The sequence below is a fragment of the Peromyscus maniculatus genome, chromosome 3 (assembly GCF_049852395.1).
Source record: "Peromyscus maniculatus bairdii isolate BWxNUB_F1_BW_parent chromosome 3, HU_Pman_BW_mat_3.1, whole genome shotgun sequence".
In the NCBI taxonomy this organism is placed as follows: Eukaryota; Metazoa; Chordata; class Mammalia; order Rodentia; family Cricetidae; genus Peromyscus; species Peromyscus maniculatus.
This window is the reverse complement of record NC_134854.1, coordinates 143965908-143993383: the sequence shown is the minus strand read 5'-3', so window position 1 is coordinate 143993383 and position 27476 is coordinate 143965908. Positions and strand designations below refer to the sequence as shown.

The 27476-nt window shown below is 52.2% G+C and overlaps 1 protein-coding gene across 4 annotated transcripts; it reads right to left on the bottom strand.

The window, feature by feature from the left end:
- Positions 1-3754: 3754 nt before the first annotated feature.
- On the bottom strand, positions 3755-27261 carry Slc6a12 (solute carrier family 6 member 12). Of its 4 annotated transcripts, XM_016009856.3 has the most exons (16): positions 27233-27261; positions 26613-26672; positions 22408-22637; positions 18122-18256; positions 16695-16835; positions 15838-15925; positions 14912-15044; positions 12371-12505; positions 10752-10855; positions 10285-10409; positions 9047-9159; positions 8406-8543; positions 7579-7681; positions 5965-6065; positions 5418-5588; positions 3755-4283 (listed from the first exon to the last, which is right to left on the bottom strand). In XM_016009856.3, exons 3-16 carry the CDS (start codon positions 22619-22621, stop codon positions 4140-4142), a joined length of 1845 nt encoding a protein of 614 aa, XP_015865342.1. In that variant the 5' UTR covers positions 22622-22637; positions 26613-26672; positions 27233-27261; the 3' UTR covers positions 3755-4139. The 4 variants fall into 4 exon arrangements, with proteins under 4 accessions (XP_015865342.1, XP_042129967.1, XP_015865343.1 ...); XM_042274033.2 differs by lacking the exons at positions 26613-26672; positions 27233-27261 and adding an exon at positions 26272-26395; XM_016009857.3 differs by lacking the exons at positions 26613-26672; positions 27233-27261 and adding an exon at positions 26053-26286.
- Positions 27262-27476: the final 215 nt, after the last annotated feature.

Genomic DNA, 27476 nt, shown 5'->3' with positions numbered 1-27476 from the left:
TTCTTTTTGTGGATACCGAGACATCTAGCTTCAGGAGTGGGAGAAAGAACAACAGAATCATCCAAATCATCCATTTCTGTACGTAATAGAAAGAACGATGGAACTGAAAGCTCACTGGGTGACCAAGAAAGCTGACAAGCTTCTAAGGCAGATCACGACCCAGCCAGCGAGTGAGTACTAAAGTCGGAGCTATAAGCACTACCCAGGTCCCTTGTAACCAAACACTACAAAGAAACTGTAAACCCACAGCCATCAAAATGTCTTGCCAAAATGGTCAACCAAATAGAGCCAGGCATGCCTCCAATCCTAGTATCTCTTGGAAGGCTAAAACATGAGATTTGTGAGTTCGAGGACAGCTCAGGCTACACAGTAAGACACTTTCTAAAAAAAACCCACCAGGTTCTTCCTCACACCCCAGCCATTTTGACTGAAGGCCATTGGACACCTAAGGCAGAAAGATGGCGGCCACAAAGTACAACATGCATGCTGGGCCACAAGCTGACTCTGAAGGTGATCAGAGAGCAAAGCACAATGGTTCATTCTCTCCAGCTGCCCCGCTTTGAGGAAAGCTGACACAGGATACACAAGAGGTAGGCCAAAGCCACTGCCCATCGACACAGCGGCAATAATATTGACTTGGGCACAGCATGCAGAAAATACTACAGCGTGTACATGCTGGCTGCCATTGATCTGGGGGCTTCTGATGTTATTAGAAGCGTGCCAGCACAGACTGCGGGAGAGCAGAGGAGAACTTTCCCTTTAATAAAGCTTGCCAGAGTTTGTTTTTGAAAAAAATTCAAGGCAAGAGGGAGGAAAAAGTAATTTTGAGGTATGTGACAGTGACGGGTCATTTTTTAAAGTCTGTATACACACTCCCCAAAGCTCTACATGACACTGGATCAGATGATTGACTACGTTCTATGAACACTCAAGGAACAGAGAATGCTAACCTCACATGAACTCCTTCAGAAAAGACAGAACTAGTCCTAGCCCCCTCGTTTACAAACTCCACATAACCTTAAATACAAAAGGACCCTTCTCTTCACCTCTGGTAAGGACAATTTGGAGAGGAGAGTGCAGAAGCCAATCTAGCCTTAGGAGCTACGTACAAAAATTATACACAAAATATTAACAGACTGAACATGGCATAGTATGACCAAAAAAAAAAAAAAAAAAAAAAAAAAAAAACGGCATGCCATAACCAAATTGGGTTTGTTCCAAGAATAAGAAGCTGGCTTAGTATTAGAAAAATCTATTGGGGGGGGGGCCTGGGAGGAGAGGAGGGAGGGGAGACTGTAGTCGGAATGCAAAATAAATAAAAAGAAAAATCTATTTGTCTACTTCAGCCCATCACCAGAGTAAAAGAACAACACAGTATGGTCAGCCTAACAGATGCAGAAAGGAAGTAAGTTAAATTCAACATTATTCTGTTTGTTTTGTTTTAGTTTTTGATTTTTGAGACAGGCTCTCACCACGCAGCCCCACTGGCTTTGAACTCATGGTCCTCCTGCCTCAACCCCCTAATTGCTGGACCCCCACACCCAGCTCAACACTTATTAGTAATTTTAAATAGAACAGACTTGGAGCCAATGAAGCTTCATCGCTTAATACATGACATCCATCAAACACCTGCATCAACAATCTCACTCAGTGGTGAAATGTTAAGATTTTTGTCAAAACTGGGAAGGAGGCAAGGATTCTGCCTGCCACCACTTCTAGTCACTGGGTGATGGAAAACCAGGAAAAGAAATAAGGAACGGTGATTGGAAAAACATGACGGTTAATTCAGACAGCCCAACTGTCTGTGTGAAAAGCCCAAAGAATCAAGTTGAAGCTGCAATAAGGTAGAGAACTCAGATCCCCTGGTGGCTGGCTGCCCAGCCTGTCCTGTCAGCTCCTGTGTCGCTGAGACCCTTCTCTCCACAGCAGAACAAATGCCACCTCTTCTGTAGAGGCCTGACCCAGCCAGGATAAAGTGAGGCCCCTTTGTTTTTACATGGATGGATATCCTACCAGATCAGGTCTGCCCCGGGGAAGAGGAGTGTTTATAGGGTTTGGCCTCAGGGTCAGGCCTTAGGTTCTAATACAGCTTCTGTCCTCAGGCCGCTGAGACAGACAGAGCAAGCCTGTGTCTGTCAGTCCTGTGTCTGTCAGTCCAGGCAGATTCTTGTCACAGCAATGGGACTGGATGCTGATCTACAGATGGACCTGGCCATGGTGGGCTCAGGCTTTGGCATCCTGTCTGTCTATGGCAATTCTGTCTTACCTATCTAACCTACACACGGGCTCCTTAGACCAGATGAGAGAGCCAACCCCACTTATCACAAGAGCTGGAATCCAGATGCTGGGCCTAGGATCAGCCCACCTCCATCTGACACGACCTGCCAGGCAAGGCTCCTGCCGATTGTATTTGTTTCCCAAGCACATGTGTGCTTCCTGACCTTTCTCCATGGGTAGTTAAGAAGCTTCTCATCCCTGTTAGATCCAATCGGCCCTTGTTACTTCATTGAGCAGCTAAATCAACAAGGAAGCCATGTGGATTTGGTCACCAGGGGGCTAGACCTGTGCCAGCGGAGAGTGGTAGAGGTAGCCAGTCCCTTGGAATGAGGGGGAGCAAGCGAGATTCAGAGAGCCCTGGAGGTGCCCAAGAAGGTGAAGGCAAAGGAGAGGCCAAGAACACAGTTCTTAGGAGGGGGTGTCCACACAGACAGTTTACCTTCCATGGTCCAGGTGGCAGATGAGCACCGAGGAGGGACCTGGCTTGATTTCTAAGGATGCTCTCTAGGCTGTACTGGCAAAAACAAAAGGGGGTGTTGCTTGGCTCTGCCACCAGGTGGCAGGAAAGAGCTCCATACTGGCCCCACAGCAGGAGCCTGGACTTCCTGTCATAGCATCCAGCAGCGGCAGCAGGGTTTCTAAAAGTCCCTCTTTTAGACCTCCTTTTTTTTCTCACTAGCTGGTCCAATGAGAATTAGCAAGGTACCCATAGCAGCCTAGGAGGAGACAAAAGGGGCAGCCAGGAGCCAGGGCAGCTGAAGTACTCAGAGTTCACAGATGTTCCTTCTCAAAAGAAGAAGTCTTAGAGAGCTGGGTGAACGTGAGGATACTCGGAGGATGGCCTGAGGATGCTTGGGAGGACGGCCTGGAGGCTGTCTGAATAGAGCCACACTGGCCAGGCCATGGATTGTTACTCTAGCCATTGAGCATTGTCTTTGGGTAATGCTTATCTCTGCACCCTTTCTTGGGTGTGGGTCCTGTGCCCAGTGTCCTGGGTGCCCTATTCCCTCTCTTTCCTTCTCGTCTGAAAGCCCACCATGAACTCATCCATCTCCTACCTTCCTGGAAGCCTCAGAAGCCAGAGGCTATGTTATATGAGTTGGCAAGTGGGAAGAAATGGTTGGGAAGGGACCAGAGGAAGAGTAGGTAGGGAAAAGAGGGAGGTGTGTGTGTGTGCATGTGCATGTGCATGTGCATGTGCATGTGCGTGCGTGCGTGCGTGCGTGCGTGCGTGCGTGCGTGCGTGCGTGCGTGTGTGTGTGTGTGTGTGTGTGTGTGTGTGTTGTGTATGTTGGGGGGAGGGGAGAGGGCAGTTCCTGCCTGCAGACCTACCACCCAGGAAGAGAAGGTGGGAGAAGTCTGGTAGGTAGAGGCTAGAAAGGAACTTAACGAGGTCCATCCCCATCCCAGAGCGCCTGAGTAGAGGTGACCTCCCTCCCACAAAACAGCTGAAGTGGATACAAGGAAGAGGCATGTGTGCAGTGGCAGGTGATCCATACAGGCTTGTTAGCTGAGGCAGGGGTGAGTCTGGAGGTTCACAAGCCCCAGCACAGGAGTAGCGGAGGGTCTCGGGCTCTGACAAGCTGTGTGAACTTGAAAACGTCACTTTGTCTGGTTCTCAGTTTTTAATCCAAAAAGTCAGGGTTTTGAGTTCAAAGTGCATGGCAAATACAGCTTCCTGGAGCACGGGTGGGAAGGATTGAGAAGTGACAAGCTGCTCCAACTGAACAGAAGAGTGGCTCCTGGCAGGGGGTGTCCAGAGACCTCCATGGTCTCGACAAGCTCGAGGCAGAGGTTATCCCTGGGAGGAGGTAGCCTTGACCAGGTCCCTGACTCTGGAGCCACCTGGCCTCTGGCACGTCCTACAAATGCGTCTCCTTCTCCCAGGCAATGAGTTCTCGCTTAGCTGGCGAGGGCGAACAGTTCTGAGCAGAAGTGCCATCCTGAGGTGGACGCCGCCCCGGCTGGGGCAGACTGGGGTCCGGTGTGATGAGTCTTTGAAGGCGCTGTGGAGAAGAGAAGTAGAGGCTGAATGAGCGCTGGGGTGAGCAGGAGGATGCTCTTGTGGGGGTGTCCTCAGGCACAAAGCCAGACACTTGGGGCTACGTGAAGGATGGTTCTGATTTGAAAATGGACCATGAGAGGTAATTAAGAGTGTGAACTCCTGAGTCCCAGTTCTGACTAGACTGCCTAAGCAATCTCAGGTAACTCACTTAAGTCTTCCATCCCTTTAGTCCCCTCACTTTTCTCATCTGTAAAACGGGGGTAACAAGAACACCTTATGGTACAGTTCCTATCACAGGGCAAGTGACAAATAAATGTCATGACTGTCATTAATACCCTTCTATTACCATTGGTATATGCCCTGCTAAGTGTTTTCCCAGTTATCTGTGGTACTACTACATTATGATGTTATTTTTTTGGTGTGTCAACACCGCCCCCCCCCTTTCTGGCCCTGAATGTAGCTGTGATGATGGGAACTGGGAATCCTGACAACCTCACTGTGACCAGGAAGTAGTAAGCAGGACAATGGAGAGACATGCTCAGGATGCAGGTGTGAGGATACAGGAAGAGTCTGGACCCCAGTGGCCTCTCCGCAGCCAATCCAAACGCCAGCAGCCCTCCCCCCCATCTCTAACCCTCCTGATACGTAAGAATTCAAGAAGCCCATTTGCTTAAACTGCTGTAGATCGGCTCTCTATTACTATTGGATAGTCTGACTTTGACAGATATATTTAATGTCTTTATGGGTCATTGGCAATGGCTTCTTCCAGGAAAGGCATACCCCAAACTACACAGGAGCCATCTGCTGTACCCCAGTTGGGGCTACAATAAGCAAAGAAGCCGGGAGCCAGGGTGTGCTTGGCAGTTTTCCTAGATCCAGGATGTGTGTACTCTACATCTGGCTTTTTGGTCCTTATTTTCCCTCCACCATTAAGCAGTTTGCTCTTGACTAGCTAGCCTTTGAGATCAGCCTGACATCAGATTCTACAACCTAGGATTCCAGAGGCCTGCTCTTCAAAGGCCTTTAAGGTCTCCATGTAGCCACAAGGCTTTCCTATGTGGGGAAGTGGTATGTGCTCCTGGCCTAAGCCTCCCTCAGGGGCCTTCTCCACCGGCTCACCTCCACCACCACCTACCTTCTTGAAGGAACCCTGGGTCTGCAGAAGGGTGATGATGATGTAGAGTGGGACACAGGCCATGGAGGAGAAAGCCAAGAACCATCCAATGGAGTATCCCCAAGAAGGGTACACGTAGACATTGTTGTATTTGAGAGGTGTGTACTTGCTCAAGGAGAAGATGAATGTGGCCTAAAAGGGAGAGGGGCAGGATAAGACTGTAGCCACCAAGAGTCCTCCTTCCCTGGCTACACCGACAGCCAAGGACAGAGGACCACCCAACCATACTGAGGGGCATCTGAGGTAGGACAGTGTCAGTGAGTCATCAGTCACAGGTGGTGGGTATGGGAGTTAAATTAGAGCTCAAGGCAGATGGAGAAAGGCCTAGCAGGAAGAAGTAGGGCTGTGAGGGAGGACTGGAGCAGAAGGGAGACTAGATGGAGGAGGATGGAGGAGAGGCCCAGGAGAGACGGGAGAGCAGGGTCCAACCCCTCTGCTCAGGCAGGAAAGAACCCCCAGATCCCAAGTCTTCTACAGACAAGAGGGAGAAGGAACAATGGGTACGTACCAGGCAAAGACCAGGGGTCAGGAAGAGCCAGGAGATCTTCACCAAGGGCCATGGCCGGTAGCCAATCATGTCCTCAACGTTGTCATAGAAACGGTCCGCCCCTGAGCCAGAAAGGGTGAGAACCAGAGGTGAAGATAATTTCTTGACCTTTGGGAAAGACCCCTCACTTCCCCCAGCACTGCCTGTGATAAAGATGGCGGCACCGTAGGTAAAGAGATGCGGACCCACCCTCGCAGCCACAGAGCAGTGATGTTGGCAGAAGCTGCCACCCACAAGCTGTTGGACCAACCTCTGCTGTCCTGTCTAAGGATGAATAGCGTCTGTCCTATGCACACTGGAATACACAAGCCTAAAGGAGCCAACACCAGCAAATCCTTACTGGCCCACACCACAGAGGGGAGAAAAGTCCTGGGGATGGAGCTGTGGGCCTGATTCCCGACCTGTGGATTCCTCGCGCTCAGCCCTGCCAGGCTGGCTTGTGCTTAGTGAAGACACTGACTGGCTTTGCTTACGTCAACTGTCACACTGGCCCTCGTCTCGGGCAGAACCAGTCTCCTTGGATGTGAAGAACCTCTCACTGGCAGCCATGTCTGGGGGGCTCCTCTCACCCCAGCTCACTGCCTTCCCACTGACACTGACATATGAATGCCAGCCCTTAAAGGGCCACAGCTTTGACTGGTAAAGGCCAAAGTTCCAAGCCCAATATTGCCAGGAGGTGTGACATATCAGCTTCCCCCACCTCCTTGGTTGAGTTGATTAGAGCCGTCAGTACAAGAGGTGGAGGAGAATCAGGCAGATATCGAATGCTTAGGGTGGGGAGGTGGAAGCCAGCTCCAAGGCCAGGAAAGGACACCACAGGAAGTCCAGGGTTATGAAGTAAGAACCTCCTCATTCAGGCTTCCTCTGAGACCCTAATATGAGGTGGCTACTCATTCTGCCCTGAGCCTTGGGATGTTAGCACTATGTCCCTGACCTGTGGCAGAGACCACAGACCTAGACAGGAGACGACACTTCCGTTTAGTAGCTGTGTGAGCTCAGGCAGAGAGCCTTCTTTCTACCGCATGAGGCCGATTTGCAGATCTCGCAGTGTGTGGCATGTGACCTGCAAAGCGCAGTGCCTAGAACCCCAGCTGTTGCCAAGCATGAGGCACTGAGATTGCTACTGAGTGATCTCAGTGCTGCGGGGTCCAGGCCATCCCTGGAAGCCACGACACGACAGAGGTGACCTCGCTGTAGGAAAGCAATGTGTAACAGCAGCAATGGGGGAAACGGCCTTTAGAGCATGAGGACTAAGCCGTGCGGCGTTCCAGTGCTCAACAAAGCCTGCGTGAGGGGCTTGGCTGCCGGAAGGGAATGAAGGAATTTGAGGGGTGGGGTGGGGTGGTGGTGGGGAGGTATCAGGCCAAATGGCCCTAAATGTCCCCTCTGACCGGGATTCCGCTGAGGAAGGAAGCCTGCTTTGTCCTTGCCTTAACTCTAAGAGAGACATCGGGCCCCCAGGCCATGTCTGCCATCCCTAGGAAAAGGAATCAGGGCAGCCAGACCAAGACAGAGCCTGTCCTCATCAGCCTCGGAGCATCTTGCTCCTGCTCCATAGCCACCTGCCCCACTCACCGTATACCCAGCCGATGCAGACCACCTCAAACAAAGACAGGAAGAGCAGGCATATGCCACTGGAGGCGTAGTAGTCAAAGAGCTGGAAGATGTACATCCCGCCCTGCGGAGGAAGAGGGAGCTGAGTTCTGGGGAGGACCAGCCCCTGCCCCCACAGTGAGATGTGCTGGCCTGCCCTGCTCAGGAGAAACGCTTGACAGCTACCAGGCGTCTGCTCTGCCTGGTTCTGTGATCAGGAGCTACCATCAGCCTTGGGACAATGATTTCTGACATCCTCACGGTGCTGGGGCTGGGGGACCTGTGGTATATTGTCTGCACGGTATCCCCTTCTTGGTGGAACGGGTGCCCCTCACGCTGTTCCTTTTGGGTTATGGCAGTCCTCTCCTGTGTTGCAAGCCTAAGGAAGGATGTTAGCCTGAACACCTGTCAAACTCAAGAGGAAGCCTGATTGGCTGAATGGGGAAAGGGACCAGGAGCCGAAACAGCCTTCCTTGACATCACAGAGGGAAATCTGCCTGGGGGCCGAGTGACCCACGGAAAGGGAGGTGGGACACAAAAGGGAACGTGCCAGACAGTGTCGCAGGCAGATTCATGCATTTGACGGAAGCCAGAATAGCTCCAGACTTTGATGTCACGGACCCTGTTCAGTCTCCTTTGTCTTAGGGCACTTTGTGTGTGGCTCCCATCGCCAGCACTTAGATTCTAGTGAGTGGGACCTTCAACCTCAGCATGAGGGAGCAGAGAGGGTGTGAGCCCCCTGCCCCCCCCCCCCGGGCAGAAGGAAGGAATGGCTCTGAAGAGTCAGGAGTCCCACCCTGCCTTCTCACCTCAGTGACCAGAAGGAGCCCCATCAAGTAGCACACGATTGCAACACCCAGGATCAGCAGCTCACGCCGGCCGCCCTTCCGGAGCTGCTGGGGGAACATGTCCATGGAGGCGGTCACCAAGCACTCCATACAGACAAACTGTGGGCCGGGAGAGTACAGGAATGAGACAGCTATCCATCCAGGGCCTGGGTCTTCCCCAGCGCTAACCCCACATGACCCTGCCAGGCATCATTCTATTGGCCTACACTGGTGTGGGAAGGGGGGCAGGGACAGTGGCAAGCCAGCCATTCCCTCAGCTGCAACTTCCTATGAAGGAATCCCAGTAGGGAAGGTTGAAATCGGGGAGAGGCTCTGTACCCCAAAGCTACAGGATGGGGCTGGACCATGAGGCTGGAGATGAGCCTCTGTAGAGCATCTGGGAGAGTGCCCATGTACAGGGGGAGGCTCAACTCTGAGAAAAAAATGGCAAGCCCTTTCAGAGCAGGAGCTCTGGAGGCCTGGGGCCACCCATCAGAACCCAAGGCAAAAGATTTGAACCAGAGTGAAGCCTCTGGCCCATGGTCAAGGAGAAGGTACATGAGGAAAAGTGATACCAAGAGAAACAGTAGCTGAAAGAGGGACCCAGGACAAAGGTTCCATACCTGGCTGTCCAGCCCTAGAAACAGGAGCATGATGAAGAAAAGGCAGGACCATAGCTGGGACAAAGGCATCATCGTCACAGCTTTGGGAAAGGCAATGAAGGCCAGACCAGGACCTGCCAGGTACACAATACAGCGGCTGTACTTCAAACCACTCGCTACCTGAAGAGGAGCCCTCTCCTTGGCACTGTGTGCATGCAGGAGTTCCTGGAGCATCTCTATGCATTTTGGCATGCCTACAAGTGCCAATGAGTGTCTGTGAAAGGCTGTTAGTGTCTATGTGTGTCTGCGAACTTCTGTGCGCGCGCGCACGTGCGCGCGTGCGTGCGTGCGTGCGTGTGTATGTCTGGAAACTTGTGTCTGTGAGGATCTCCTGTGCGCCTTTGTGGGCCTCTGTGAAGGTCTGTGTGTACTGTGAGTGTCTATCTAAAAGTGTCTGTGTCTATGATCATCTATAGGGTCTATGAGAATCTACGCCTGTCTATTAGCATCTGTTAGTGTCTGTGCATGCCTTGATGTGTATCTGTGAGCGTCCATGAGTGTGGACTTCAGGGATTTTTATGTGTTTCTGTGTTCATTTATGAACGTCTGAGTGTGCGTGCATGTGTGTGTGTGTGTGTGTGTGTGTGAATTTATACATATGACTCTTTGTGAATGACTAAATACATCTATGTGCTTCTGTGAGCATCCGTGAATGTGAATGTCTGTGACTTCCATATGTCACTGAGTGTCTGTGTCTGTGAGTATGTACTTCTGTGATCTACACATGTCTCTGTGTGTCTGTATCTGTGAACATCTGTATGGATCTTGAGCATATTTTTTTGAGTGTCCACATGAGTATATGCTTGTGAGCACCCATGTGTGCCTGTGAGCACTTGTGGGCATCTCGTGCATCCGTGAGCCTCAGTGTGCAGACATGTGGGTGAGCTGCTTAAGGGAAGCAAGTAAGTTCATTCTATGTTCTACCTGGGACAAAGCCTCATATATGCCTACATTCTCTCTCCCCCTCCACCCGTCTGTCTCTCCTGCCCTCCCTCTCTTCTTCCTGCCCTCTTCTCTTTTCTTCTCTTCTATCCCACAGTTCTAGAAGCTTCATTTATGCCACACAACAACCCCTCCATCCCAAGCTAAAAAGGGTCCTAGCCCTGGTTTCTGGGACTCCTCCCGATCTGCAGGAGGGATCTGTGTTCCCTGACTCTCCTTCCCAGAGTCCAGGGAAGTGTGTGGAGAGTGTCCCCTACCTGACTCGGCCACTTCAGAAATGGGTATCCCCTGCTCTTGAGACATGAAGCCCAGGATGGAGAAGACGACAAACCCAGCCACGAAGCTGGTAGCACTGTTCAGGAAGCAGAGGGCTATGGAGTCCCTGTGGGGATAAATGAGGTCAGACAGAGAAGGGGAAGAAAAGAGAATGGAGAAGAGAAAAAAACAATCCAAGAAGGAGAGATCAAAAGGCAGAAAGCAAGAGAGGAAGAAGAGGAAGAGAGATGGAGAAATCCAGAAGGAAGATGGGAAAGCAAGGAACGTGATATAGCAGAAAAAAAAAAGAAAAAAGAAAGAAAGAAAACCAGACGCACCAGATGTCAGGGGAAGAGGGGACCAGGAAAGGGGTGGGCGAAACCGGGTCACGGAAAGGTATGCACTCAGGTGTGGCTCGGCCCCCAGAGAGGCAGGGTCGCCCTCGCCTGCCCAACCAGGCAGCTCTCACCTGTAGCAGTTGTTGTGGTACTTGTTATAGCTGCCCAGGGCCGTCAGGCACCCCTGGCAGATGGCAAAGGAGAAGAAGATCTGGGTGCCCGCATCCATCCACACCTACGTGAGGCCCAAGAAAGTAGTAGGGTAGAGGCAACGAGGGCTGGGAGCTGTGGCTAGCAGAATGCAGACCCTCACTACAGCACAGCCCACCTCTTAATGTCTCACACAGTATCACGCCTGCATCCTGCTCCCCAGGAGCTAGCCCTCCCCTTTCTCCACAGCCACCTTCTCACGGGCAGGACCCATTTTCGGTTTGGCTCAGTGATTACTCAGGAAGCATCAAGTGTGTGTAGGCTACTTCATTCCGGGCAGCATCGACACAGCCAGGTGTACCTGGACCCGGTAAAGTGAAGGGTCCCTGGCATTGCTTCCGCCAGTGTGTCTGCGTGGCACCTTTTGAACTATGACCTGGCTACCTCATAAAAATAGAAAGAAATCCACCAAGACCTCTTGGCGGAAGCAAAAAAAAAAAAAAAAAAAAAAATGTGCTCGGACAAGTCCAAGAGGAGGAAATGCAAATGGCCAATGAGAAAATGCCCAGCCCCACCTGTAGTGATCAATAAAGTAAACCTTAAAGGGGTAAGTGACTTCTGGGTCTGCAAAGTTACCAAAGAGTAAAATCAGTTCTAACTGGGGCTGGGTTAGTGGTCCTGGCCTGAGACTCTGAGTTCAATCCTTGTAACCAGGTTAAAAAGTCAGGCATGGGGTATACACTCCCCAGCCAGGCAGCCTAAGTCCCATCCTGGTGACAGACACACAGGATGGGGATGGCGGCCATTAACCAACCCTCAGATGGAAAAATATCCAGAAAAAAATTGTACCTGTCCTAACAAGGACCAACCTTTTTCTTAGCACCGTTCCCTGTATGGACACAATAGAACGCCTGTTTATAGAAAGCTGATATTATGGTGTTAGAAGAAATCTAGAGATAATTTTACGGGGGTGGTATGATGAGCTTCAGGCAGACACAAATACTACACCATTTCTAATGAGAGACCTGGGAGCCCATGGGTATAATGTCATGGACAATCACCCTCAGATACTGATAGACTGTCTATTTAAAATGTAGACCTCACCTCAGTGTCTGAGGTCAGGGCTCAGGGTTCAGCAGGGCAGGGAGATGGCCTGTTTGCTCCGCTGTTCTACCCCGGCAACAGCCTGTACCTAGCCATGAAGAGGCCCTCGGGATATTTTTGTTGAATAAATAATGTTTGGAGGAAATACTATACAGAAACTGAGGTAACATTTAAAAGTGAATTTAATAGCATGGAAAGGCTCATAATATAATTCAAATCAAAAGGATCTACTTTTCTAAGTAAAATTATCTCGATTGTGTTCACACATGCACCCCACCTGGGAGTGGGGAGCAGACTAAAATGCTAATCGTGGTGACAGATTTTAGGAGCCTTCCCGTCCTTCCTCACAGTTTTCTTCTAAGATATCTAATTCTTCTCCAGTACACATCTGTTTCTTTTAAGCCACAGGAAAATCAAGGGAAGACTTTGAAAGTATAGTCTAGTCTGGTGAGGAGGGCACATCTCCATTAACAGTCCCCTTGCGGGCGGTTCCCACCTGGGGGTCCTTGAGGCGCAGCAAGTCTGGCTTCAGGTAGAAGACGATGCCCTGATAGGCTCCAGGAAGGGTGACGCCCCGGATGAGGAGAATAATCAACATCAGGTAGGGGAAAGTGGCTGTGAAATAGACAACCTGGAGGGAAAGCAGGCCAAAGTCACTCCTGGCATGGCTACCCAGAGGCAGGGAGGAGGCGGGGAAAGGCAGGGGGAGGCAGGGGAGGCAGGGGGAGGCAGGAGGAAGGCAAGGAGAGGCAGGGGGAGGCAGGGGAGGCAGGAGGAAGGCAAGGAGAGGCAGGGGGAGGCAGGAGGAAGGCAAGGAGAGGCAGGGGGAGGCAGGGGAGGCAGGGGGAGGCAGGGGAGGCAGAGGGAGGCAGGAGGAAGGCAGGGGAGGCAGAGGAGGCAGGGGAAAGGCAGGGGAGGCAGAGGGAGGCAGGAGGAAGGCAGGGGAGGCAGAGGAGGCAGGGGAAAGGCAGGGAGGAGGCAGGAGGAAGGCAAGGAGAGGCAGGGGGAGGCAGGGGAGGCAGGGGAGGCAGGGGAAAGGCAGGGGGAGGCAGGGGAGGCAGGGGAGACAGGGGAGGCAGGGGAGGCAGGGGAGGCAGAGGGAGGCAGGAGGAGGCAGGGGAGAGAGGGGGAGGTGGGGGAAGGCAGGGAGAGGCAGGAGGAAGGCAGGGGAGGCAGGGGGAGGTGGGGGAAGGCGGGGGAGGCAGGAGGAAGGCAAGGAGAGGCAGAGGAGGCAGGGGAAAGGCAGGGAGGAGGCAGGAGGAAGGCAAGGAGAGGCAGGGGGAGGCAGGGGAGGCAGGGGGAGGCAGGGGAGACAGAGGAGGCAGGGGAGACAGAGGAGGCAGGGGAAAGGCAGGGGAGGCAGAGGGAGGCAGGAGGAGGCAGGGGGATACAGGGGAGGTGGGAGAAGGCAGGGGGAGGCAGGAGGAAGGCAGGGGGAGGCAGGAGGAAGGCAGGGGGAGGCAGGAGGAAGGCAGGGGAGGCAGGGGGAGGCAGAGGGAGGCAGGGGGAGGCAGGGGGAGATGGGGGGAAGGCAAAGAGGAGGCAGGGGAAGTAGGAGAGGAGGTGGAAGGAGGCGGGGGGGGGGGGGCAGCAGGGGGTAGGCAGGGGAAGGCAGAAGGAGGCAGAGAGTCTCCAAAGGTTATCCTGCCCTGCCTCCACCTGTCCCCAGGCAGAGCGGCTCACACCATCACATTCAGCACAGGAGCTCAGACCTCCACTTTCATACAGACAGCTGCTGGCGAGCACATGAAAATTTCCACACCTCCCTTTACACATTCCAGTGGCTCTTACTCCCCAGCAGAGTGATACACATGAGCAGGGAGGGGAGGAGGGGAGCGTGCAAGCAGGAAAAGAAGACGCTCCCAGCCCACCTTTCAAAGGCGACGTTAAGTCCAGAACCTGGCTCCCTCCCTTCACCATCCTGGGTACCCTCCCCAAAACCCCTGATTGTGGGTGCCTCTCCAGGAGGAAGGCGGCCAGGTTTGTCTGGCAACCTGTGGGCAATCCAGACTGTTCTTTTCCAGGTCATGGCTGGAGCAGCAGCAATGGCCTGAGCACCTAAGAGACTCCAAAGGGACTCCATGCTGCCCTGACCATCTGTGTCCGTCAGGGCGTCCTCACCACCGCCACCATCCTTCTCATCTTTACTGTTACTTTTCCTGACCACGGCCCAAGGGATAAGGAGTAGCACCATTTAGTTGTGAAGTGTCCCGGGCAGGCTTGCGTGCTTGAACACTTGGTCCCCAACTAGTGGTGTTAGCCTGGAAAGCACTGGGACTTTTGGACGAGGGCCTTAGCTCTGGGTGGGCATTGTTACAACCCAGCTCTGCTTCCCACCCACACCCTCTGCTTCCTGGTCGTCATTGTGTGACGACCAGCAGCCTCGGGTTCCTGCCAACACTCTCCACCCTGACTTCACTCTCTCCGACTCCACGCTGAAATCAACCCGTCACCCTGTAAGGGAGGGCAGTCACAGGGGCCATCAGAACACTCAGAGCCTGCCACTCTGATTTTGAAAAGGGTGAGACACCATCCCCAGTTCTCTGGACTGGAAATGAGGCCCAGACCTGAGATCTCGCTCTAGGACGAGCCCACCGATGCCCATGCTTCCTGGCTTAAGCCCCTTCGCTGATTGGCACTTACCCCAAAGATGGCTCTCTTTGCTAATCTGTATGGAAACTCTTCTTCGTGCGTCATTTAAATACAACAGGCAAGTCATAAGAATATGTGGCCCTGTCGTACATAATGGAGACAGATACACAGATGCGCACGTGCAAAGACGAGTCGGAGGCCTGCCCCCCATATTGCTGACAGCTTGGAAACTAATGAGCGCCAAAAGTGGGACTCTTATGGTTTAGTTTGCTCTAAACATTGCTTAGATAAACAGGTCTTTTGAACCCATGTTCCTGCAACTTCACCTGTTCTTACATGTATCTCTCTCAAACTGTTCTTTCTTTCTGCTCCCCGGAGGGACCCTTTCAAGTGTCCCTGAGGATTCTGTGACCGTAAGTACTCATAAGGAGCCAGGATACCTTACCTTGCCCGTGGACTTGACCCCCTTCCAGATGCAGAAGTAGCAGATGATCCAGGCGAGCAAAAGACACAAGGCCAGCTCCCAGCGCAGGGACCCCAGGTCATGGATGCCCGATGTAATACCTAGAACCCGTCTCCTAAGAAATTGGGGAAAATAAATAACCAGCTGAAAGACGGAAGGTGACAATCTGCCTCTGTCACCAAGTCTCCTGATTCAGAGCTGATCCCACAGATAACACTCCCCAGGGCTTCCACATCCCTGCCCTCCCCAACCTCTCCATGGCCATGCAAATTCCCACCTGTGCTCTGAGTGCCCCTGACTATTAGAAGACCGAATCACTGTAATCCCGTGTGTGTGTGTGTGTGTGTGTGTGTCTTTCTAACTGATCCAGGATTTCTGTTGCACAGAGAGATAAAGAAGGTGTTGAAATCGGGAGTGAGGGTCGGAGCATAGGCCCACGCATGCAGAGGGAGACCAGCAATGGCACAGGATCAAAGGGAGGGGATGAAGTGTGCTGCCACCGAAAGATGAAGGTGGAGATGGGTATACATAGGAGAGAGATCAGATGATCCAGAAAGGGCAGGTGAGAAGACATGGGTAGACAGGTGAGTGCTGAATGTGTGCAGGGTGAATTGGTGTGAGGGCACAGGTAGACCACAAGGAAAAGCGGGTAAGTGTACACGGCCTGTGGAGGTGCATCAGCATTCAAAAATCTCATCGTAAGTATGAAGGTATAGATAGTTAATTAAGGCTGGCTATGAAGGTTCCCTTAGCTCTAAGTGATATAGGTCTGGGGCAGAGGATGGGGGTGCTAGAAAGCATGCAGAGTCTTAAGTATGCACCACCAATGTTCAAGCTTGCACAGTCCAGACACCAAGGCTCCCTGTATTTAGGGCCCCTGGAATATCACAACCAGGCCCAAGACCTACTCCCAGAATTCCATGACAGGCGAGGTGACGTTCTCAGAGTGGTTCACTCCCGTGGCTGCTGAGTGGTTCAAGAAGTCCACACAATGCTCTGTTGGGAACAAGGTTGGGATGGATATCAGTTAGGGACCAGATAGGAATGATGGGTGCCCTTGTACTTACCCTCTGACCTTGCAACCAGAGCTCCCCACTATTTCTAGGCCCAAGAGTTTCCTCAGGAGCCAGGGTGTCAGTGGAAGCAGCTCCTCTGCCCTGTATAGCCTGTGTCCACTGCCCTTGTTCCCAGTGAGTCTGGCCACTCCTATGAATGCCCTGACCTCCTCCAGAACAACACAGAGCACAGACAGCCACAGCCCACGTGGGCAGCTCCCATCAACAGCCTACCCCTGGCCTGTCCATTGTGCCACTCTGATTTTTCATCCTACAGACAAAAAGCCTAGTCCCTGGAATTCCCCAGTACTGATCTCAAGATGGGCTCTTTCCTCTCCCATTTTTCTACAATTGCTATCCTGTTTTTTCCACCCATCACAGGTGAAGTCTTGTTTTGTTGATTCATCTACCTCTCCCATAGCCAGATCAGACAGTGTGGGGTTCCATCTGCCTCTACTCAGTTTGGACAGAGTGTTTGACACGTAAGAGGTACCCAAGAATGTTTACTAGATGGAGGCATGCTGTGGTTGTACAAAAGCCCCACTGGTTCCCCCAGCAGTCTCTAGCTACACAGGAAGACCAGCCAGTGGAACAGACAGCATAGTCCACACAGCTCAACCATAAGGCAAGGTCTGTGACGCACTCTGTCAGGAGCCCCCGTGGACCAACCTCATGGGCGAGGCCCCATGGCGGGGCTGACACACGGATACCTGTGTTCCAGGAGTTGCTGCAGGTTGTCCAGGGCAGCTCGGAAGTGAAGGAGCTGAACAGGTAGAAGAGAGCCCAGGCGAGGATGATGATGTAGTAGATGTTCAAGTAAGACTCAATGACCACCGACGCCATGCCAATGCCTTCAGGAGAAAAGACAGTCAAAGAGGTCAGCATAAGAAAAGAAAAAGGTCACACAGGGTCTGCCGGTCACGTGTGCCCATATCATCTTCTTAAAGAAAGCAGGTTGAGTTTATTATCTCACACCACCCTCCCATTGCAGTGATAACATTTCCTCCCCACCCCCTCCTTTCTCTCTATCTCTATCGCTATCCCCATCTCTGTATCTGTTTCTCCCTGCCTGCATTTTCTATGACATCATCTATTACTTGCAGAATGAAAAGCGGCAAAGCAGGAAGGAGCAGGATGAGCTCGGCAAGAGCTTCAGAAGCCAGTGTGGGAGAGAGGGACACCGGAAGAACTTGGGCGCCTCGGCGGAAACACGTGGTGGAAATTCTCAGTGCCCTTAGCTACAGTGGTTTGCTGGTCCCGATCCCCATTAAGGGTCTCCTGGATAATACAAGAGACCAGCTAATGCCCCAAGAGGTGCAGCTTGCAATCCGCCTCACCTTTCCCCAGTGTTCAGTCAGGCAGCCTTCTCAGGAGCCAGGGTACCCAGTGCTCATCAGACACGCTCAGTCTGGTCCCTTCCTAGACAAATAACCGGGATATCCTGGCTGCTGCTGGTCCTTCAGAGACTAGCATAAGGAAAGACCTCTCTCTGCATCTGAGGTGTATGGGATGTCTCAGAGATACAAGGGGCCCTCCATTGCAGCTCAGAGAGCTGGCCAAGCCACTAAAGGAGGCTGATGAAAAACACCCCAGCTGCTTGTGTCTACACCGCAGATCTACGGAGAAGAGCACGCTACCCCTAATAGAGACAAGAAGAAAAGAGCACAGGGGGGCCCTAGTTCAAACTCAGCGAATGGCCCTGCTTTCTTTATCTGTAGAGCGAGGTCAATGGAGTGATGAGAGCCCTGGGTAATGGGACACAAGTAAAGCGCTCACAGGAACACTGACACAGACAGGCTCCACAGACACTGGCATTGCTGTGCTCATGAGCCTGTGTGGGTCATGACAGAGTCACAGACATACTTTCCTTGGGGCGGATGAAGGTCAAGGTTCAGGTTCCTGGCTGCGTCTTCCAAAATCCACACCTAATGTGGCACCTATAATTCTGTCCTGTTTCTCTTGACACGTCCTTCTCCCTGGGCATCTAAGCTTTGGGCCTCGAGAGACTGCTTTCACACAGCACACGAGAGCACAGCATGGAGAGTGAGGCTGGGAACGGGAAGCAAGAAGGAGCAGCAGCAACAGCAGAGGCAGGATGGTGGGTCCACGGGCAGAAGAGAGGGAGGATGACGCTCACCTTGGAGGAGGGGACAGATCTTCCTCCAAGCAGTAACACTCCCCTGGCTGCTGTACTGGCCCAGGGCCACCTCCAGGAAGAAGACTGGGATGCCACAGCTGAAGAAGAAGATGAAGTAGGGCACGAAGAACGCTCCTGGGGGAAGGACAGGCAGAGTCTGAGCTGCTGCTGCTTCAAGACCCTGAGCCGCCCTCCAGCATCCCTACCCTCACCCTCCTTCCTCATACACCCAAGACCCACGGTGTCTCCCTCTGCCCGGCTACATGTTGTCAGGGATGCCCAGGGGATGACCCTGACATGAGCCCCAAGTAAGTCAGGCAAAGTCTTTGGAGGGAAAGAAATGAATCTTGGGATGGAAGCTCCAATCAATGAACTGTTTACTGTGTTTTACAAATCAAATCGCATATTAGTTTGGACAGAAAAACATGTGTTCTGTATAATTTGACATGCTTATTAAACTATCAAGATGGCTACATTCTAGATACAAACAGATGAAGCCAGCTTGGAAGTGTTCTTTTCCCACCAACAGTTTTCAGAGGGCTTTCCTCCACCCCCGGGACTGTTTGATCTGCTGACCCTGCGGCAAGCCCTGCAGGGGCCTGTGGAGCTGCTGCAAAGGTATGGTCTCAGCCCAGAGGTCCCTCATGGGGAGAGGATTCTTGTTTCTCTGCGTCTTAGCGCTTCATTGGTGCTTTGTGTGTTGGAGGCCCTTCTAAGCTTCAGGGGTATCGAACCCGAACCCTCATAAACCAACCTCCCACCAGGGAGATCCTGCCGTCACCCCCTTGACAGCTGAGAAAGCTGAGCCCAGGTTGAAAAACACAAGAACTAAGGTACAGATGAGGACGTGAACACCGCACACCAGGCATCCTGACCCTGAGGCTTTGCTCCTGACCACCACATGTGGCTATCCCATAATGCCTCTGAAGTCATCGCTCCCACGGAGGAAAGCCAGGGAGCTCAAAAGGAAAGGAAGTACAGAGCACTGTATAGCCTTCCAGGAGCCTGCCTGCCTCCTCCTCTCCCTCCTCCCTCCTCCTCTCCGTCCCTCCTTCCCTCCTTCCCCTCCTCCCTCCCTCCCTTCCTCCTTCTCTCCCTCCCTCCATCTCTCCCTCCCTCCTTCTCTCCCTCCTCCCACCTTCTCTCCCCCCTCCTCCTCTCCCTCCCTCCATCCTCCTTCCCTTCCCCCCTTCCCTGCTGTCCTTCCCATCTTTTGGTGGTGGGTACCATGTTAGGACAACAACCCAGGGCCCCACACACAGCAGGCAAGGGCTCTGCCATGGAGCTGTACTCCAGCTCTTCTTTCAGAATCTGCTTGGCTCTGTTTCACTACACAAGGTCTCACTCACTCTGTCACCTATCTGGCCCTGATCTTATGATGCTCCTGCCTCAGGAACCTGAGTCCTGGGATTACAGGCCTTCCCTCCAGATTTCTTATAAGCATACACATTGCTCCTTCACAAAAGCAATGTACTGTATGTTCTTTGACCACCATTCTAAAATTCTTATCGCAAACCTCTTCGTGTCAATAAATACATGGCACCACTTCAGCGCCTGTAGAATGTTCTGGTGTGGGAATGGTATCTTTTTTTAGTATTTTATTACTGGGCTTTTAGTTTTGTGTTGTTTTTTGTCAGACTGAAAACCACCCACATCCTAATGTACTTGTTCAATTTGTTCCTTAGAACACATTTCCTTAGGCATAATTGCTGAGGAATTCCTCTTTTCTTAGTGTGTACGTGCATGTTAAAGTATATACTGTGTAAGTGTACACATTTTTCATTAAATGTACAAAAAAAATGTACAGTTTTTCATTAAAGTGTTCCCAGTGTTGCGTGTCCAGCTCCAGAACTTACTGAAACTCTGTATGCATTAGACATGAACTCTGCCTCTTCAACCCTGTCAATGACATTCTACTTTCTGTCTCTATGAATTTGCCTATGCTGGGCACCTCACATGTAATCAGAGCATTTGTTCAATGAATGCAACCATAGCATTTGTCCTGTTGTATTTGTTTCATTAATCATATCTTCAAAACATCCATGCCATAGCATGCATCATAATCTCTTTTAAAGGTTAGCTAACGGGACTGGAGAGATGGCTCAGCCATTAAGAGATGTATTGCTCTTGCAGAGGACCCACATAGTGAATTACAACCATCCATAAGTCCAGTTCCAGGGATCCAACACCCTCCTCTGGCCTCTGTGTGTACCAGGCACACAGGGGTTGCACATAAACACATGCAGGCAAATAGTCACACATGAAAAATAACAGACATAAATTTAAAAGAAAATTTTTGAATGAATAAAGGCTAACTAATACCCCTTGTGTGCAGATACCACACTTTGAAGGAAGGACCCTCATAGGAAGTCTACGGGTGCATATGGCTAGAGGTGCCTTCCTACCAGCTGTGGGAGCTTCTTTCCTGTGCCCCTGGAATGTGGGCTTTCACCCCACAGAAGATGTGGAGCTCTGGAGACCCAGAGATAGGCTTTCCTCGGGCCCTCCTGGGGCTGGATGGAAGCTGGCTCTGGGTATAATGCAGGGAACCCTTGGCACATGGCTGTCTCCTGAGCTCCCGCACATCAGCACTGCAAATGTCTTCTCCTCAAATGGGCTGATCTAATCCTCGCCTGGGAACACTGCCTGGCCACAGCCTCATGGTGTGTTCCCAGCTGTGTACATAAGCAGCCTGACAATGTCCACGGGGACCTTAGCCAACATGGGGATCCAGCGGGAGGCTATTTCAGAGTTTCCCTCCCTTTGCTCAGATCTACCTTAGGCAATGACCTGGCGGCTGACTCTTCCCTGAACCACAGCATCAGAAATAAGACTTACAGAAGGCTTTCTCCAGGATGAAGCATTTCTTAAGGATGACTAAGTTTAGTGGCTCCCCTCTCTCACAACCAGAGATGACCTTAGACATTATTTTTCTACTCTCTTGAAAGGCCATTTTCTCTGCAGAACTGTGTTTATTAACCAATAATCAATGAATCTCTCTACATAGTTTAACAAAAGATGAATTTCCATCAAGTAGGGCCTGTGGTCAGGGGGACACGAGACCTGTTATCACAAGGAGTTAGAACAATTCTAGCCTAAAGCAAAACAATGACATTTGGGTTTATCTGTGACATCATGTTCCAATATAAATCTATTCCCAGCTTATCTAGAATAAGGAAAGAACTAACTCCTGGTCCTTCTTGTTATTTTTCTAGAGCCCTAAAAGCAAGTGACTCCAGGATGGAAGCCAAGGCCTGAATTAGTCCCTCATGTTAAAGAGGAGGAGAAGAAAGGTGAGGTGGACTGCAGTGTGCCCAGTCATAGTCAGCCCCTGGGAGCCTTGGAAGACTGCTTCCAGGACCATTTGGATGGCAGCCTCCACTGTGCTCCAGCCTCTTCTGTGATACAGCACCGTCTAGATACAGGACCCATCCACAGCTTCCAGCTCACCCGAAGAGGTTAAGCTGTACTGTCAAGGGAATGATATTAAAAGGCTGCATACTCTTAGTACAGATATAATTTTTCAAAACTATTTTCGATCCACAAGAGGGTGCCTCCCTCACTGCCTAACCCGTGTCAAAGGGCTGGACACACCTGCTAGCTATTTATAAGGTTAAATACAAATAGGGTCTAGAATGCTTTTCTAAACAATAATTATCTCTAATGTGTTTCCCCCTTCCTGGAACAAACAGTTCTGATATCATAATAAGAATATGCCACTTCTACAAGAACTACCTTCCAGACCCAAGAATGAATCCCACTGATCACAGAGGGTCCCTCCTCCACATTCTTCACGTATGCTCAGATGCTGCCCAGGGTCCCTCTCCCTTTCCCCTCCTTTCCTCCCTGTCTTTCAACTTGTCACCATGACAGGTCACATGTGTTTCTTGCCTGTGATCTGTAGCCTCTATCCGAATGCAGCACACAGACCAAGTTCTGGCTTGCCTCTAGAGCAGAGCCATGGTTCCTGAGAGGCCTGCAGTTACAGGAGTTGAATGAATGAATGAATGAATGAATGAATCCCATTAGCCATTATCATCCGTCAGAGGTAAAGCTAAGAATCCAGGCCCCACGCTTCTGCTTGTTGACCCCCTTAAATCCCACATAGCCCTGGATAATATATTACCCCCAGTTCAGAATGAGGGACACTGAGATTGAGCTGGGACCCAACAGGAGCCTTCCAGACTCATGGCAGCCCCCTTCCATTTGAGCACACTTCCAGGGAAGGAGTGGCCCTGCTGGCAGAGTCTAACCCTCCCCACCACGCCACCTAAACATGAACTCACCTCCCCCGTTCTTGTAGCAGAGGTAGGGAAACCTCCAGACGTTGCCCAGCCCGATGATCTCCCCGGCCACTGACAGCACAAACTCCATCTTGTTGGTCCATTGGCCTCGATCCTTCACCTGGTCCTTGCCTTTCTGGTCCAGCATCTCTCCCTCCTCAGGGACCCAAGAGACCACAGGATACCCATCTTCATGGACGGCAACTTTTCTGTCCATACTGGATAGGGAGACCCTGTAAGGTAAGGCAGGACTGTGAGAGGCAGAAACCTGGTGAGGGGAGAAGAGGGAGTGTACACACACACACACACACACACACACACACACACACACACACACTGCACACCCATCTCCCTTCACCCTGATCCTTCCAGCCCAGTCTTTCCTATTGGCATATTACCTTTCTTCCCAAGCTCCTGATGGCATGTCTGCCTCAAGTGACACTCTGCTCTCAGAGTTATGAGGCCGAGCCAACAGGAAGCAGATTCTAGCTTGCCAAGTCTTCGGCAGACAAAGCAATGGACAAAGCAGGTTTTTAGGAGTTAGAGACTGGCCTGGCACCACCCAGGGCTAAAGCTGTAATTAAAACCCCATCACTGAGGACCTTATAGCTCAAATCCCTTTCGATTTTTATAACCTGCCACCATCTCAGCTGGCCCTTCTGTCCAGATCTTCAGTAAGTTGTGAATAACAGCAGCCTGGCCTCTGGCCTCTAGACCAGAAGGGCTCAAAGGCTGCCATGGGTGCCAGGGTTAAAGGGCAGGTGTGACTGAGGTGGCTCACGGGGCTTTCCTGGGCAGTTGGGATCGATGGAAGCCTGGTAAACATGGGAGCTGGTGCATTATGGGCTCTGATTGGAAGGGAGGAAGAAGGTGGGACCTCTAAGCAAGGCCAGCTGAGGACGGGCTCGGCATCAGGGTCAGCTGTAGGCCTTCAAGGAAAGCTGTTTCTTTGTCTGTCCTGAGAGAGGTTGGGGATCCTGGGGCCAGGAGGGGTCACTTGGATGGTGGTCGTTTCAAGATGACCTCAAGATGCCGAGTGCCTGGCTCTTACAAGGACACTCTGGCAGGAGCTGCCCATGATGGTTGTTGCCAATCCCTTCCCCCTGAAAAGTCCAGCTGTAAAGCCCAGCACTCCCCAACCTTCCATAGGCCACAGTCTGTTTTCTGACCGTCCTGTCTGTTTGTCAATTGCCCAGAGGTAAATTGCATTTGGAAGCGATGGGTTGCTTTCTCGTCCCTCCCTCCACACAGCTGATCACACTGAGGCCACTATTTGGCCCTCCTCCCAGGTAAAAGCCAAGGGGGAGGTGCCCGGCCTGTCAGGGAAACGCTGTCCATTGGCCCTCACCTCCCGTGACACTCGGGGAATCAAATGACCAGGTCTACCGCTCACTCCATACTCCTCCAGGGCTCTGAGGAAGCACAAGGGAGCCTTTTTATGAAGGAAGACTGTGTGTTTATTTGTTGGTCCTTTTAACCCAGGCAACAGCCCAAGCCCAGGTCCGTTAGAAAGGCGTGGGCAGCAGCCAGCCAGAGTTGTGGAAAATTTTTGAAGGTGACTTGGAGGGTGCAGGCTACCCCAGGAATGAGAAAGCATGGCAGGGCGAGGTCCTGGAATTGGGATATACTCAGAGTTTAACTGCAACCTCCGTGCAGGAAAGGGGTAAGGAGAGCAGCTGGTGCGAACTCAGGGCGCCAGCCTCGGATACAAGGGAGAGGGAGAAGACGGAGGTGGGGGGCTCCAGGCTGCAGAACCAGAGTCCACCGGGTGTTCGGTCCCAGGGGAGCAGCCAATGAGGCCTGAACCAGGACAGAACTGAAGCTGCGGCACCCTGCAGAGTGGCCCCTGAGTCATTCCAAATGATAAACGACCAACAAATAAAGGGCTAATGAATGAGCCAGCCGAAAAACCGCTGCCACAGAAGCACCAGACGGGAAACCAAGTTCACCCCGATTTGCTAATTACAACAATGAGGGTCAACATTTGGGTCACCGTGGGGCTAAAGACATACGGCTCTTGATCTCCACTATCAGAGCTCACCCTGACAGGCTCTAAGTTGCTAGTGGACCCACATTACAGATGAGGAAGCGGGGCTCGCTCGGGGACGGCGGGACGACACCTGACACACACGGCGCATGCTCAGTTAAAGGGATCTGGAAGGGCTGACCCAGTTTACCAAGATAACAAGTGGTAGGACCGGCTCTTGCTCTGAGACTTAGACAAATAGCACCTCCTCCCTGAGCCTTAAATCTCCGAGAAGAGAGAATGACCCCTTCTCAATAGGCGCATTGGCAGAGTTGGGGGCGGGGTGTAAAGGTGAAGAGATGTCAAAAACCATAACAGGTTGTCTTTGCTTGGTAAGCCATGGGGTAGCTGGACTCAGAGCAAACCCCACATAAAGATAAAGATGATCTCAAGAGCTTGAGGGGAAGACCTGGTGGAAAAGGAACGAATGAGGGAATGAATGATGGGGACGATGGAGGAGAGTGGAGTCAGGGCAGCAAACCCAGAACCCTGTCCAGGCCTGAAGTTGAGCTTTTCCAAGGATGAAAAGGAAAATGAGAACCTGAGATGATGAGTGGCCATGGGCATGAATTTTCTACAAATAAAAGACGGGGGCTGGAGAGAAGGCTCCGCAGTTAAGAGCACTGCCTGCTCTTCCAGAGGACCTGGGTTCAATTCCCAGCATGGTGGCTTATAACGGCTTATAACCTCAGTCCTAGGGGATCCTTCTTCTCAGGTACCAGACATGCATGTAATGTTCAGACATACATGCAGACAAAACATCCATACACATAAAAATAAACAAAAATTCCTCAAAAGATGTTTGAGAGGCGCCTGTATCATAGGTAAGAGTGGAAAACTGAGGCAGAAGAATGAGAGCAAAGGCATTGGAAAGAAGAGAGGGACCAGAGCCTCGGACGTTTAAGTTAGACTCAGGGACAAAAATGTCCAGGAGGACGCCAGCCACAAAAACAAGCTGCACAGAGCCCTCTTTTCTTTTTCTGTTTCTTACTTGTAAAAGCACAGGGGCCAGTGGGGTAGCACATGCCTGAGATCTCCAGGACTCGGGGTAGAGGCAGGATGGTTAAGTTAGGCCAGGCCAGACCAGCCACACAGTCCGAGCTTGTCTCACAAAAAACAAAAACAACAACAAATCCAAAAGGACAGCTCCGCCCCCACGGTGCCCTTCCACCCTCTAGTCTGTTTGCTAGGGAAGACTGGGTGACAGCAAAGGCCACTTGTCCCTGTTTCCCCCCTCCCCCCCCTTCGCAAGCTCCTCTACAGGCTGGGATCTACAGTCTGTCCACCTGCTTTGCCAGGCTGGGGCAAGCTCGGGCCAGGGAGGGACTTCTTCATACTTGGGTGCCCTTGAGCGTGTCCTGGGCTCTGTCTTCAAAGGACTAGAAAGTACAGTCTTAACTCTCCTCTCAGAGCTAGGCAGGTTAGACAGAAGTCAGCTCTGGGTCTAGGAGGCACTCCAGAAATCCTGCCCCCCCCACATACTGCTAGGGTTCTGCTCACACCCCTTCACCCCCATCCCAGCACAAGAGAGACCCAGCCCTGCTCCAGCCCATACCCACATACCAGCACCCACCCCTGCACACCCTGGTGCCATTCCGTCACGTCCCTTTGCACACACATACCTGTGTGCATGGCCCCAAAGCCTGGCTCCTCGTAGCCCTTCACACCTGGTAGGCAGCTAGGCTCCACAGTGGTAGCCCACATCTTCCCCGGCCCCTCCTCAGCCCCAGTCCCAGCCCAGGTGGCTTCCCCTTTTGAGAGGAGCTCTGGCTGCTGGCCCTGGCTGACTGAGAGCAGGCGCCCCCAACCTGTGACCGTTAGTTCCAGATCCATCCACTCACCCTTCCTGCCTCTGGGCACTGACCGCCCTCCCCTGGCAGGCCGATGACCCGCCTCTTTCACCCACTGCTCAGGGCCAGTTCCCCAACTGTGGATTCTCGTACTACTCAAGGTTGTCCCTGAGCAGTTCCACCGGGTGAATAGTGAGTGGATTGGTAGCATAGCATCGGAGCATGCCCAAAGGTGGCCTCCCTGTGGCCTCAGAGGACCGCAGTTCCCTGCTTCCTGCCCAGACACAGTTCTGCCAGGTCTTGCCTCTGGTGGGGCCCTCAGTCCTCCAGACCTAGGGGAGCAGACACTGTGGAACTCCGACTGAGTGCTGTTCCACGTGCTTCCCACTCACCTGCTCTCTCAGCTCAGCAAGAGCTCCTGCGCCCGCCCGAGTGAGTAAGTGTCTCCAGACCTGGAAGAGGAATTCTCACCTTCAGCTCTCCTGCTCCTCCCTGCCACAGCCCCACCCAGTGGTCCTGAGACAGAGTGAGAGACAGACAGACACAGAGAGACAGAAAGACAGACGGACAGAGAGACAGACACGCAGAGAGAAACAGAGAGATAGAGAGAGACAGAGACTGAGAGAGAGGGGTGAGACAGAAACAGAGAGAGGACAGAGACAGAGAAACAGAGAGAGAGAGAGAGAGAGAGAGAGAGAGAGAGAGAGAGAGAGAGAGAGAGGACAGAGAAATGCCACAAGCAACAAGAGAGACTGAAAAGTCTATCAACGAGGATTACACATCTGCCCTCTGGAAGTCAAGCTTTCTAACCCTGTCTCTCTGTCCCCTCCAGCTCCTCCCTCCTAACTAGTAGGCACTGTCCAGGACAAGGCCCCCAGAGCCTTGCTGGACTGCCGCCTTGGGCAGCCTGACCTCCCTGACCTCTCTCCTCCTGCTCCCAGCCCCTTGCCCTGACTCCCACCTCCACCCCTAATCCTAGCTCCTTCTTAGGTCCGGGTGCAGGCCCTCTTACCAGAGCAGTGGGATGGGAGCCACCAACTCCCAGGCTGGACACTGAGGACCTTGGGAGGGGAGTGACGAGGGCATGGGAGGAGGGTGAATCACACACTGGAGTTTTCCACCAAGTACCTGCCCTCTGTGGCTCCCCAGCAAAGCCCTAGACCTTTGCAGCCACTGCCTTCGCCTTGGGATTTTCCTAGAGAAAGCTCCAGAGCCTGCGTATCTCGGGAAGGGGAATGCAAATAGGACCCAGGGCA

Coding starts and splice junctions, on each gene's coding strand:
- Slc6a12 (XM_006991597.4), bottom strand. CDS start 22,828: ATGCCATCAGGAGCTTGGGAAGAAAG. Junction 10,856..12,370: donor TGCGCCTCAAGGACCCCCAG/GTGGGAACCGCC, acceptor GGCCTCACGTAG/GTGTGGATGGATGCGGGCAC. Junction 4,284..5,417: donor CCCAGGGTTCCTTCAAGAAG/GTAGGTGGTGGT, acceptor TCTTCTCCACAG/CGCCTTCAAAGACTCATCAC.